Source organism: Trachurus japonicus, unplaced genomic scaffold (genome assembly GCF_045865225.1).
Source record: "Trachurus japonicus isolate A0001 unplaced genomic scaffold, Traja_1.0 AP031034.1".
NCBI classification, from domain to species: domain Eukaryota; kingdom Metazoa; phylum Chordata; class Actinopteri; order Carangiformes; family Carangidae; genus Trachurus; species Trachurus japonicus.
Genome location: NW_028221167.1, coordinates 5001 through 18942, shown reverse-complemented (window position 1 = coordinate 18942; position 13942 = coordinate 5001). Strand labels below are relative to the sequence as shown.

Below are 13942 nucleotides of genomic sequence, written 5' to 3'. Positions count from 1 at the left end.
AACTTGTCTTAAGGTATGATGGTTTGCAAGCTGAACGGACTATAGGTAGTTCGATAGGTCAGTCGGCAGGTAGATAATAGGTAGGTAGGTCGGTCAGACAGCTAGGTAGATAATGTGGCTAAAGGTAGGTAGTCAGATCATAGACGGGTCAGGAAATTGGTCTGTAGGTATGATGGTTTATAAGCTGGATGGTCTGTAGGTAAGTCAGTAGGCAGGTAGATCGTAGGTACAGAGGTCAGTCGGTACAGTTGGTCAGTCAGTCTGTAGGTAGGTATGTAGGTCTTTTGGTTAGCAGGTAGGGAGGTTGGTCAGATGCAGCTGGTCTGAAAGTCGGTCAGTCTGTAGGTATAGGTCGGAGGGTCAGTAGATAGGCTGCAGGAGGCAGGCTGATAGGTAAACAGCTCGTCTGAAGGTACAGTATGGCAGTAGGTAGGTAGATCAGTGGATATGACGTTAAGTAGGTCTGTTGCTTGGTAGGTAGGTCAATCAGCCAGTCCGTAGGTAGGTTGGTAACAACAGTAGCCTATATGTCAGTGGCTATGATGGTTGGTAGGCAGGGATGTCGATCTGTAGGTAGCCCGAAAGGTAGAGTTAAATTGATAGGTAGGTAGGTAGGTAGGTAGGTAGGTAGGTAGGTTGGTCAGTTGCAGTTAAATTGTTATCAAAACACCTGTCAGGACCAGATTACAGATGAACACCACAAACTGAGAATGGACTAAGATTAAGAACAGACAACTGTTATGAACAGAGCGAAGATTGGCCTGTAGGTCTGTAGAAAATAACAAATGAAGATATGAGATAATTATGATTATTTGGCACATCATTTATCAAGCATCAAATACTCTGTAGTGACAGAGGCTTTACTTTACCTGTGCTCACTGATGTCAGCTAAAGGCTAACATTAGCATGCTAATTTAGACCAGAGAGAACTGACCCTACAGATGCCGGTGCTAACGCTAACGTGGCTAAAGAACTGTGTGAACTGCGTGAACTCTGTTGTTGGTTTAGTAACATTTCCTCCTGCACTTACAACTAAAACTGAAAACCTTGTTCTCCATCTGTGAATCACCATGATTTGTTCTGGCTGCAGATATTTTAGGATTTCATGAGGTTTATATTTCACATTTATAATTTAATGGGCTCAGACAGCTCTTGGGTTGTTGTGCGAGTTGTTCTTACTGTTAGATTTTTGCATTAGAAATTACATTTGTCGTTTGATTATGACTATTTCTGTCTTTATTTCTGACTTTTGATTTGATTTAATTACTGTCTCTGTTTTCCCAGTAATTAATAAGTTAATGATTCTCTCAAGGGAGCTTCACAGTAAATCATTAAGAAAGATTGGGGACTATAAAGCAACATTTCAACTTTACACCTGAGTCATAGCCTACTATTCAGTGAAATCTGCTTCATCAGAACTGCGTGGTTTGACTGGGTCATGGTGACAGTGGCATCACCATGGTAACCTGTGCCAAAACAACCTGGCAACCCTGATAAGCTTCACGTTGGGATTTTTACTGTGGTTGCTATGACGCAAAATTTGACTTCACTTTTTTTCCCAACAACATTGACCAAAGAGTTTCAGAAACCAAATATGTCAAAAGGTTAGATAAATAAATAAAAAAATGTTACATGAGTTTAATTTAAAGTTAAAGCAACTGTCAGGTTGTCAAGATATAGCCTAAACCAAAACAGGTTTCAAAAACTACTTCAAAGGATGAGCTGACTGAATTTACTACTGATTAATTTTCCAAAGAGACATCTATAAACAGTGTTTTTATTTAAATCAAACCAAATTACAATAAAAGGTCCAATAGTTCAGTCTTTTAGGGACTATAAAATGACATGTGTTTCTTCTCCTGTGTTTTATTTTGAAATGTTGATCCATGAGAAGATCTAAAAAAACATCTCAGTGTAGTTTTCCATCTCCTCTCTCAGCTTCTCTCTGTAGCTCTAGTAACAACAGGTTGATTTCAGCCAATCAGAAGAGAGGATCGGCTCTGAGCCTCTCTTCTGATTGGCCGACTGTTTTCTGAGAAAAAAGATCCAAAAAATAGAGCAGATTTCAGAATAAAACACTCAGATAATCCTGGAAGTGTTGGATGGTGGGTCCAGGTGGTGAGGGGGCGGGGCTTTGGGTGACTGCTTTGTTGTGACATCACAAAGTAACAGGAAGTCCCAACGGCTGGTTTTAAAGTAGCACTATCCATTTTCCAATTCTTAGTTCAGCCACTAGATGGGACCAGTGGTGCAGCGTGTTAGATATAAACATCCTCGTCATCTTTACATAGCGCGCCGTTCAGAAGCCGGCTTGTCTCATAACTTAAAGGAATTCTGCATTTGCTCCACAGGCACTATACACTGTTGTCTATATTTTGTGTACAGATAGTTATAGCTCCCCTGGACCTACTTATTGCATATTTCAGTTTTTTTTATTTTTTTTATCGCTATCACTGCTGACAGTGCTACTTTAAGGTTCAGTCTCTGAATACAGGCTGTGTGCATTTCTGTGTGGACTGAGGCTTTGACACTTTCACAGTATTAATATAGAACCTAGAGCTGCTTTATAATCACACTACACATGGACATCTACCTTTATACTGTATGGAGCTTTAACACAAACATCTACCTTTATACTGTATGGAGCTTTAATACAAACATCTACCTTTATACCGTATGGAGCTTTAACACAAACATCTACCTTTATACCGTATGGAGCTTTAATACAAACATCTACCTTTATACTGTATGGAGCTTTAACACAAACATCTACCTTTATACTGTATGGAGCTTTAACACAAACATCTACCTTTATACCGTATGGAGCTTTAACACAAACATCTACCTTTATTTTGAAGGAGCTTTAACACAAACATCTACCTTTATACTGTATGGAGCTTTAACACAAACATCTACCTTTATACTGTATGGAGCTTTAACACAAACATCTACCTTTATACCGTATGGAGCTTTAACACAAACATCTACTGTACCTTTATACCGTATGGAGCTTTAACACAAACATCTACCTTTATACCGTATGGAGCTTTAACACAAACATCTACCTTTATACCGTATGGAGCTTTAATACAAACATCTACCTTTATACTGTATGGAGCTTTAACACAAACATCTACCTTTATACCGTATGGAGCTTTAACACAAACATCTACCTTTATACCGTATGGAGCTTTAACACAAACATCTACCTTTATTTTGAAGGAGCTTTAACACAAACATCTACCTTTATACTGTATGGAGCTTTAACACAAACATCTACCTTTATACCGTATGGAGCTTTAACACAAACATCTACCTTTATACCGTACGGAGCTTTAACACAAACATCTACCTTTATACCGTACAGAGCTTTAACACAAACATCTACCTTTATACCGTATGGAGCTTTAAATTAAGTCATGGTTGATATTAATGACAACACTGCCATTCACAGCATGAGCCTGACTCAGTATACTATGTAGTTCATTGAACTCGTTTTCCCGAGTTCAGTGAACTATACTCTCAGCTGGTTTTACATTCTTTAAAGCTCATAGAACAACGTTGACCTTTGAACTCATTATTCATCCTGAGGTCAGTTCACCCACATGTTTTCAGCCCTGGTTGCCACAGATACATAGGCCTACATACGTTTGTGGGCTTGGACACTGCAGCAGTAGCAGCAGCAGCAGTAACAGTAACAGTAATAACAGTGTCTCCTCCTGTCCGTCTATCTGTCCATGTGTCCTGTTGCACAACTCTCTCTGACAGCAGCAGCAGTGTGTTAATAATGCGACACCGCCCAGCAACAGCTTGCAACACAACAGACTTCTCCAGGGAGGATGAGGAATATTTCTTTCTGCTGCTCTTGTCTTGAGTGAGTGAGTGAGTGAGTGAGTGAAACCTCGTATCGTATCTGTTAATAGTCTGGTGTTGATTTTCAGGGCTGAGGCTGAGGAAAAACTTCCTCTCACAGCAGCTGGATCTTTACCAGAGTCCAGAGGCTCGATAGCAGCACCCGGGGCCGACCGACCGCTGAGACCGCTGGACTGACGTTAGAAAAATGGAAGAAAAAAAACTCCCAAAGTGCAAGTTTCACAGTTTCTCAGTGACAGCGCTGATTGTGTCCTGTCAGTGAAACTACACAATCAATGGGAGTGTGAAACTGACTCTTTGCTTTTTTTTCCTTTTTTTTTGCTTTTCTCGGTCACCCTGCTCTTCTTCAACATGCTGCATATTTTCATGAGTAACGTCAAGGGAGGTGACCTTTTGTTCCCAAACACAAACTCAGAGCAGACACAAACACACACACACACACACACACACACGCACGCACACAAACAGATGTGAACACACAAGTAAAACATACCACATGAGAAGCTCCCTGACAGTCAAGAGCTACGTTCACAGATGTCGATAACTTGTGTTGTTCTAGAGACTGTTTTAAATAGTTTTATCTCAATGAGCAACACCAGTCAAACAGTTTTTTTTACTGACTCTTAATGATAAAGACGAAACACAGGGTCGCTCTCTGGGACCGGAGAGGATGGGATGTGCATCTGTTCCCAGGCTTAAATGTCATATATGACATGCAAAGTATGTCCATATATTAATGAATGTCATCTATGTTGGGATATATACTATAAATATCATCATACGCCCTCTGGATATTAGATTAGATTAGATTAGATGTACTTTATTCATCCCATAACGGGGAAATTCAGTTGTTAGCCAAGTAAGGAAGAAAGTAGAGAGGGCTAAAAACACCAAAGACACAAACACAACACAACTCAACAGAAAATATAGACACAATAAACAATAAAAACAAATCAACCTTCAACCAGGTAATGCGCAAAAACAAGTACTGAGGATATAAGGCTTTAAGGTGGCCTGATATAAAAGTATCGATAGGTAAAGTGACTATGGTGTAAAAATATTGCAATGTAAGTGACAATGATATAAATATAAGTATAAATAATATAAATACTTCTACTGCAGGTGTGCATGAAAGAAGAATATTGTGATGTAAAGTGACCATTGATATAAAAATATTGCAAAGTAAGTGACAATGATATAACCAGTACTGCAGGTATAAACTATATAAATAAAATATTTCAGTGTAAAGTGACTATAATATTCAAAACATGGATGAAATACCTCTGCTAACATGTTCATAAGTACATATACTAAAAATATTGATGACGATTTTATACATGGTAATTTCTCAGTAATGTCTATCCTTTAATAATGATAATGATAAGAAGAAAAGGAAGAAGAAGTTGCACTATGGTAGCCACTGGTAGCCTGTTTTAGAGCAGTTTAGAGGAGTTGATTTCTGAGTAAATACTGTAAACTGCGTCCTAATTCCGCCGCCGTAGACCGCGAAGATCTAGTTTAGTGGTTCAGTTTGCCTAGCAACCGGAACAGCTTGACCTCTTTTTGTTGGCTGTTGGTTTGAACAGTTGTAGCCTACCTTCAGCACAACACAAGTACTTTGAACAAAATCCACCAGGGAATGCCATTTGCTTTCATTACTGCTACGCAATGCATCCTGGGATAGGATTTTTTGCGACATTTGTAGGGGCCTTTGAAACAGCACAGTCAATCACGATGCAGTCGGTCTTTAAACGCAACATTTAAAGGATTCGATCTCTGAATTGTCACACATCTGATGTTTAAACCTCCGGCTTTTAAAGGAGAATTCCGGCCATTTTTGACCCCTAAATCGTTGTCCTGATGGTCACCCAGTGTTGGGGGGAAACAAACAAACACTTTTTCCTTGTTGTGATGATTTCTTTACAAAAATAAACGGTCAGCGATATTATGGACATTACTACTGCACCGTTTATTTTATTTTATAGAAAAACGATTTAGGGGTCAAAAATGACCGGAATTCTCCTTTAAAGGCCCTGATGACGAGGTGTGTGACAATCAGCGTATCAATAGGGACGATGGAGATGGAGGTTGTCTGTCAATCGATCAACATCGGTTTGAAAGACTTTAAAAACGATGTATGAATGTGTTTGTATATGTTTTTATATGTATATGACTATATAGAGAGATAAAGATTAGTAATCATATGTTAGAATAAATCTATATGTATATAAATATAATAATATATTAGAATGAATCCAGTTAAATAACTCATGAATTAGCCTAATTTATTGTATAGACTATAATGACTAGATAACTTGATAGATCATTTATGAATAAGGGGTGGGAGTAAATAAGTTTTACTTCTTCCCACTCCTTTTCGGATATGAAAAAACAAACAAATCAAATTATCTTTATTTTCAATTATTATTATTATTTTATTTTTTTGGTTCATATGTTGTCTTTGCAAAGTTTTTATTTGTTATTATGTCTGTCCATTTCTGTATTATGTTTTATTTCTTTTAACATGTCCGAAATAAACTAAAACTAAACTAAAGCTTTTAAAAACTCAACACTGAGTCACATTAGTGTTTGTGAAAATATGTAAAAATAAAATTCACATCTTTGGTGTGAAAACTGTTTACTGTAAATTTCCTCTTCTTTTTTGTTCCATGTCGCCTGATGCCGGACTTCACCGAGACCCTGACGGTTTCTGAGGTGTTATCCCAAACTGGGCGAGAGGAAACTCCCTCCACCTCGAGGCTGCGTTCCCCAAACCACCATCAAGTTTTACAGCTTCCTGCTCCTTTGGCCGGCAGCTATTACACATCTGAGTGACACACACACACACACACACAGCTCCCGTAATATCCCCTAATGACAAACAGGACAGCACCTCCACGTAGAGAACGGACAGAGTGAATGGACGAGTTGAAGGTGACAGTTGGTCTCCGTCCGTCACCACTTCTGCTCTGTTCCCTGGAAAACAGAACTGAGCTGGTCTGAGGTCAGCTGAGCTCTGGCACCAGATGGGAAGCAAACAGTAGCTTTTGTTCTTCCACTGAGTCGTCACAACAAAACCAGAGCTGCATTTCTACTGGAGGATAACACCGACCCCATGTTTTAGATTGGATATCGGCCAAGATATTGGCTTGGAATAGGCTACCTGGATCAGGTATGGGATGACGGGGCTGATCCATGACAACAAACACAGAGCAACAAAGTTTCACAAAGTTTTGAAAGTAAAGTCAAGCTTGAACTGTCTTTCACACGGAAACATATACAGTTAATTATTTCAACGGTGGTATCAGGTCCAGTACTATCCAGTACTGTCCGATACACTAAGCCCATTGGCATTGGGACAATTGGTATAGTTCAACATTTTGGCAATGTGGGATTTCTTGGTTTCCCTCATCAAACTCATCAAATACACAATCCAACAACTCTGCAACGCTCTGGTGGACAAGTTGTGACCTGCACATTCACCACGCTATGAGATAATAACACAACGTTACCAGACAGAGTTGTTTTAGAGGGAAATGCAGAGACTGATGCTGAAAAACTTGCCCCAGACGGGAACGTGCATCAGCGATTTTGCATGAATTTACCATGAAAACAACTTGCGGCTCTGCTCCACCGTTTTAAAAATAGCTTGCACCGACAATTAAAGGTAAAGGTAAAGGTAAAGGTACTTTATTAGTCACATATACAGCTAGTACAGTGAAATTCTTTCTCTGCATTTAACCCATCCCTGAGGAGCAGTGGGCAGCCGCGGTGCAGCGCCCGGGGACCAACTCCAGATTATGAGCCAGTGCCTTTGGTCAGGGGCGCTGACTGGAGGATTAACCTAGCCGACATGTTTTTAGTGGTGGGGGAAACCGGAGCACCCGGGGGAAACCCACGCAGACACGGGGAGAACATGCAAACTCCACACAGAAAGGCCCTGGGCGGCCCGGGATTCGAACCCAGGACCTTCTTGCTGTGAGGCAACAGTGCTAACCACTGTGCCAACGAACCTACTGCTATGACTATAGGGACTATGGCAATGGGCCAATTTGCCAAAAATGTTGAACTATCCCTTAAAAAAGTCGGATAGGTACATCCCTAAGTTGTTTCTGGGCAAAGCATAAAACCTGTCTCAGACCTGAACCCATGTCCTTCCTCCTCCTCCTCATCATCAGCTCTGATTGGTCGTCCCTCCTCCAACTCTTCTAGTTCCTAATGGAGGTATAGACCGATCGATCAGTCTAATGGAGGTATAGACCAATCGATCAGTCTAATGGAGGTATAGACCGATCGATCAGTCTAATGGAGGTATAGACCGATCGATCAGTCTAATGGAGGTATAGACCGATCGATCAGTCTAATGGAGGTATAGACCAATTGATCAGTCTACCTCCAATCTATCGCTGTATTGATGGAAACATCAGCTCACATTATGGTCGATGTCCGTTCATCTGTTCACCCTCCACCGGCGGCACAGTCAGGCTACAATAACACCACTGTGGACCTGAAATTATTGGCTATCGAATATTTCCTTCACCAAACCATCGTTATTATATCGGACTTTAAAACTTCCCGATCTGAAGAGAACTGTTTGGCTGCTTTGATCAACAACAGGTTGGACAGTATTCCCTCAAATCAACACATTATCTGGGGTCAGACCTTAAACGCATCCTGACACTTAGAGGTTTGCACGATATTCAAAAAATCAACAACTTAATATTGCAATTATATGGTCAGATTTCAATCTGAAAGGTCATTTAAGCTTCAATTTCACTCCACAACTATCAATTAATGATGTGATGTTTGTTGGGTCTTGTGCCAAATAATCGTGCCTTGAGAAAATTCATTATTGTCCAGCACGTCTCTGTAGCCAACAACCTGAACCAATGCACAACAATACAGTGACACATTTGGATGTTATGTTTCTACAACCCCGACTTTTCAAAATAAAACGTCAGTGTTTCCTAAACTCTCTGCAAAATCGTCCGATGCATCCTGAGAGTCGTCCAATATAGAAACAAGCCTCTTTTTTTAAAAAAAAAACAAACAAACAGTCTGGTCTGAGGACATGTCCAGTCCAGCTGCCTCACTCACATCTGGCTATAGCCTAACCTGGGGTCAAAGGTCGGAGTCAGGTGTGTGTCGGTTCAGACAGGATGAAGTGTAACAGGCAGCTGCATCTGTGCCAAAATAAATCCTTATCACTGTTCAGACTGAAGCCAGAGCAGCAGGATCAAATTCCTCCTCTTATGTAACATACAGTCTGGTCCGCACCACACACACACACACACACACACACACACACACTGGTAACCCACTGACTTCAAAGTGGACTAGTTGTAAATGTTTTACTAGTCAGGAGCTTCTCATGTTTTTTTTTTTTTTTTTTTACAGCATCGCACTAACCTGAACCATGTGTGTGCGTGTCTTTGAACGCATCACACTCACTCAAACACACGTTCACAGGTGACACACACACAAACACACAAACACGCGACATTAACATGTTTCAACACAAACACTCACACAAACACAAACCCTGACTCCACCGTGTCTCCTCACCTCCTCTCTCCTCCTCCTCCTCCTCCTCCTCCTCCGGACAGGACCGACCGAACACACTTCTCGTCCCCAACTTCGCACATCTTGTCCCGGACAGTCCCGACTGCTCTCACCGCTGAGTTTCCTCCAGCGGAGTGGACTGACCCGCGGCGGAGCAGCAGCCGGACTCACTGCGCATGTCCGCGGCTTCGGCCACTGCCCCCCTCCGCCACCGTAACTTTATGTATTTAATCATGATGATACACTGAACAGCGATTATTGATTGTAATATTATGTTATGTAACAATTGCAGCGTCGACAAAAATATGTTTTTTCTTTACGTTTCCTATTTCTTTCCCCATAATCCCAATATAAAACAAGATATTGCACTGCAAAACTCAAAATCTTTCCAAGAATATTCTTGTCAAAATGTCTCATTTCTAGTCAAAACTAAACTCTATCCACTTAGAATAAGACTCGTCACCTAAAAATGAACATGTTTTGGGATCATTTCCACTTGTTTCAAACTAATTTTCACTTGAAATAAGTACTATAAAAATCTGCCAGTGAAAGCAAGTTTTTTAAATGCTTGTAATAAGAAAGAAAAACTTGCTCCACTATCAGATTTTTCTACTTATTTCAAGTTAAATGAAACATTATAGCAAAAAAATATAATACAAATAAAGCAATATGTTAAATACGATTCAATCCAATACTGTTTAATCAAATGTATTATTGACAAGTCAGAGTGGATATTATGGCTTCAATTTAAAAGCTTAATTGCAGTTTTTATTTATTTTTTTATTGTGCACTATTTATTTTTATGAATAAATGTGTTTTTTATAAATCTGCTTGAAGTTGGTATTTAAGTTTATAATTTTATGGATTTTAAATTTTGTTGATTTTGTTTAGTTTTAAACAAAGACATAAGGCAATGTCTTTAATGAGTTTCCAATATAAACCAGTTTTTTTTTTCACACTGCATTGATAATCATCATGATGATCACGGCACAGTGAGTGATTCTTTTAAAAAGTGTGAGTTAAATAACAGACGGTTCCTTCTCGCTCTGGTTTACATGACAAAATAAACCAAACAAACATTGTGTTATTTTTAGGAGGCAACGTCTCTCACGCTGTCGACAAAGTGTTAACCATCGGCCTCACCTGCCCACTCTCTCCACTTCCTGTGCGCCGCTCTCAGGGTTTGAGGTTTCCTGTGTTTGCTGTTTCTCTTTCTGCTCGTCCACGTGGTTACGACACAATGATGATGACGACGACGATGATGATGATGATGCTGATGATGCTGGTGCTGGTGATGATTCGGCGATTGGGTCCATCGGCACGTACACGTCCTGCGGCGAAACCGCTTTGGGACCGGTCGTCGTGGTCGCTGCCATGTTGTTGTTCGGCGACAGTCCTGCAGGTCGACTGCTCTCTAAAGCTAAAGTGTCCCAGATCTCAGGTGCCGAGGTTAAAGGTGAAACCCGTGTGGGCGACGGCGTGGTGGGGAGCGGCCGGCCCGCTGCTGCTGCAGGAACAGGCAGAGGCCGGTCCAGACTGGACAGACTGAGGCTGGACAGGGCACTGAGCAGGGGCGAGTCTCTGACATCTTCCCCCGCCTTCCTCTGGCTCTGCTCCTCCCTCTCCTCCTCCTCTTTCTTTTTCTTCTTCTTATCCTTCTCCTTCAGCCCCTTGACGCTCCTCTTCTGCCTCTCGCCGCGAGGCACCGTGCCCACGTGCGTGTACATGTCGGTGGAGCGGGCGTAGCCGGTGCTGTGGAGGCAGGGCTCCATGTCGTCCACCGATTTCTCCCTCTTCACCGACGGCTTGATGGTCCTGCAGAGGCTCCCATCATGCTCTGGGGCCGCCGCCTTGGCGTTGGCGTTCTTGGCCTTCTCCGAGGAGCAGCGGGTTGAGAGGTTGGTGAGGCTGCCAAACCACTTCAGACCTGGGGAGTAGGAGGTGATCAGATAAGGTTAATGACCACAAACAAACCATTTCATTATGTATGAGCTTTATGAAGATGGATTTCAGAATAACATACAAACAAACGGATATCTGATTTCACACGTGCCAAATATGAATAAAACAAAAGTAGCCATTGAAAGAAAGTATAACACTCCTGCAGTCGTTCACATCCTTTAATGAATATAAAACTAAATGTCCTGCTTTCAGTTCTACTTTCAATCATATTAAAGAAGTAGAAGTAAGTGATCCGGTGGTTTTGGCTAACTTCCTGTCAGCAGATGGAGTTAGCAGTCCCCGCCCTCGTCCCTACGTCACCACATTCACGCGCATCCCTTGGCTGCACACACAGAGAGGACCGCCCCTTTATGCCGTTCTCTCTCCTCATTGGATAAAGGTTGTAGGATACAAGGAAAGTTTTCTCCTTGGCTTACAGCAGAGCAGAGTGACTGACAGACCCGTGTTTCAGACCAAACACTCTATGTAAGTGATTGCCGTCGGAAGATATAAATATTTAAGACTTATATTAACACAAACATTCAGCTTACTTCTGCTTTAATGCTTGTTAGCTTGTTCTTCATCAGTCAATGCTGTTAAATGCTGCTAACGCTGAGCATGTGCTACTGTTTTGCATTGAATGAAGATGTGCTAGCTTGTTCCATTATTGACATTGCATTGTTATATATTACAGTAGCACAAGTTGGGCAATTAAAGTTGGCAAAAGCTCTTAAACATGTCTTTATACAATGTTAACAGCTGTGGTAGAATTATACTTTATGCAAGATTGGTAGATAGAGTTGTGTCATCGGCATACAGGCGAAAATGAACATTAGCCTATATCTACTGAGAAAAAACATAAATAGAAACTAAAGTATATTTTGCTGAAACTTTATATGTAACATTTATTGTTAGAAATGTACATGACCTCAAATCATTTCTGGCTGCATGGTATTTGTAGTTGTTAAGCTGTGATTAGCTAGCTTAGCTCACCGTATCATCAGAGCAGCTGGTTCATTTCTATAAAAGGCTAACAGTCAAATTCTGTTGTATTCTTTATCTGAACTCACACAAAGATATACTTTGTGATGGGGTCTAAGTTTTCACTTCTCTAGTTCTTTAATTAAGTGACTGCTTCTAAAATTAGCCCATGCGCTGTCAGCCCTCAGTTGCACACACTTCCATGCTCACGTGCTATATGCTAATTTGCTGCAGAGCTGAACCTGCACTAAACCAACCTCAGGACACACAGGAGACTCGTTCCAGCAGATTTTATTCTGACCATTACAGCCTGATGCTGTTGTTTCTGCTTCCTGTTAAAGATTACACAGCGTTTTTCTCACCATTGACACAGAAGGTCTCAAAACTCTCATGAGTTTCTTTCTTTCTTTGTGTGAGTTGAGCTTTCTTTTGTTTTCGGTAAATGCATGGGGTTTAAAGAGTGATGATGAATCAAGTTAAATGTCTTAAACTTTATTTATCACCAAACTTGTCTCATTTAATAAGTAAATAAATCCCCTGTGACACATTTCAGGCGCCCAGCAGGTCCTGACCTGAGTGTTCAGTCTGATCTGATCTGTGATAGTGAATGACAAACAGCAGGAAATGACTTGGTACAAAAGACAACAAACAGGAAAATGCAAATAGACAGAAAGACAGAGAAACAAGTTTAAAGAAGAAATAAATAGGTTTATTCCTGCTCAGGTAATGGCTTATTCCCTCTGTGATCTTTATAGCTGTACATTTTTTCAGGATGATTAAATAACGACGTGGCAGCTGTGAATGTTTAATTTTCACTTTGTCCATTTAAACTGTTGTCTTAGCGCCGGAGTCATCTGAGGAATGTAGTCGAACCCTCGTCTGCTCCAACTCTCATCAGCTTCTATTCTGACTTCAGCCCCTCGAGACCTCTGCAGTGTTTGATTATGTTTCTGCCCCCGGGGCCCGATTAGTCCCCTGAAAACACTGACGGGTATTTATTTCTTCAGCTAAATATAGACTAATGATTTTGAGAAGCAGAATGAAGGGAGACGCTGGGGCTGCAAGAAGAAAAGAAGCCACATCTTTTCTTTCTATTTTTTGAGGACAGCTGATTCCTGTGCTGTAATTCAACCCTGACAACGATTAAAATGTTATTAATATTTACGAATTCCTGAGCTATTTGCTTGATCGGGCTCAGTGTTGGTTGAAGTAAAAGCTGCACATTCTGGGGAAAAACTCTTTGCTTAATGGCGAAGGGTTAAATGGGAAATGTTGGGCCATCAAATCTATTTGATATATTTTTGACAACTAGCTGATAATTTGCTCGCTAATTAACAAATAAACCCCCCCCATCATTTGTGCAGCAGGTTACTATGACCTGTAGATACGTTTTGTTGCTAGACAACATCTAGTGGTCGTAATAATGATGACAGGTGCAAAAGGGAACGTGTGGCGATGCGGTGTAATGCACTGTGGTTTTGATTCCCACGTGAAACTAACACGTCATTATCCTGGTAACTATGGTAACAAAGATGGTTAAATGATGAAGAAGCACTTGTTTCTGACATCAACAACAAAAACACCA

At 40.9% G+C, this 13942-nt stretch overlaps 1 protein-coding gene across 1 annotated transcript in view; it reads right to left on the bottom strand.

Annotated features, from left to right (window-relative positions):
- Window positions 1-10574: 10574 nt before the first annotated feature.
- LOC146959809 (uncharacterized) overlaps window positions 10575-13942 on the bottom strand; it is a 6965-nt gene continuing 3597 nt past the window's right edge. The window contains exon 2 of the mRNA XM_085772884.1: window positions 10575-11362. Coding sequence (XP_085629010.1) covers window positions 10575-11362 — 788 coding nt within the window. The remainder of the gene's footprint in view (window positions 11363-13942) is intronic.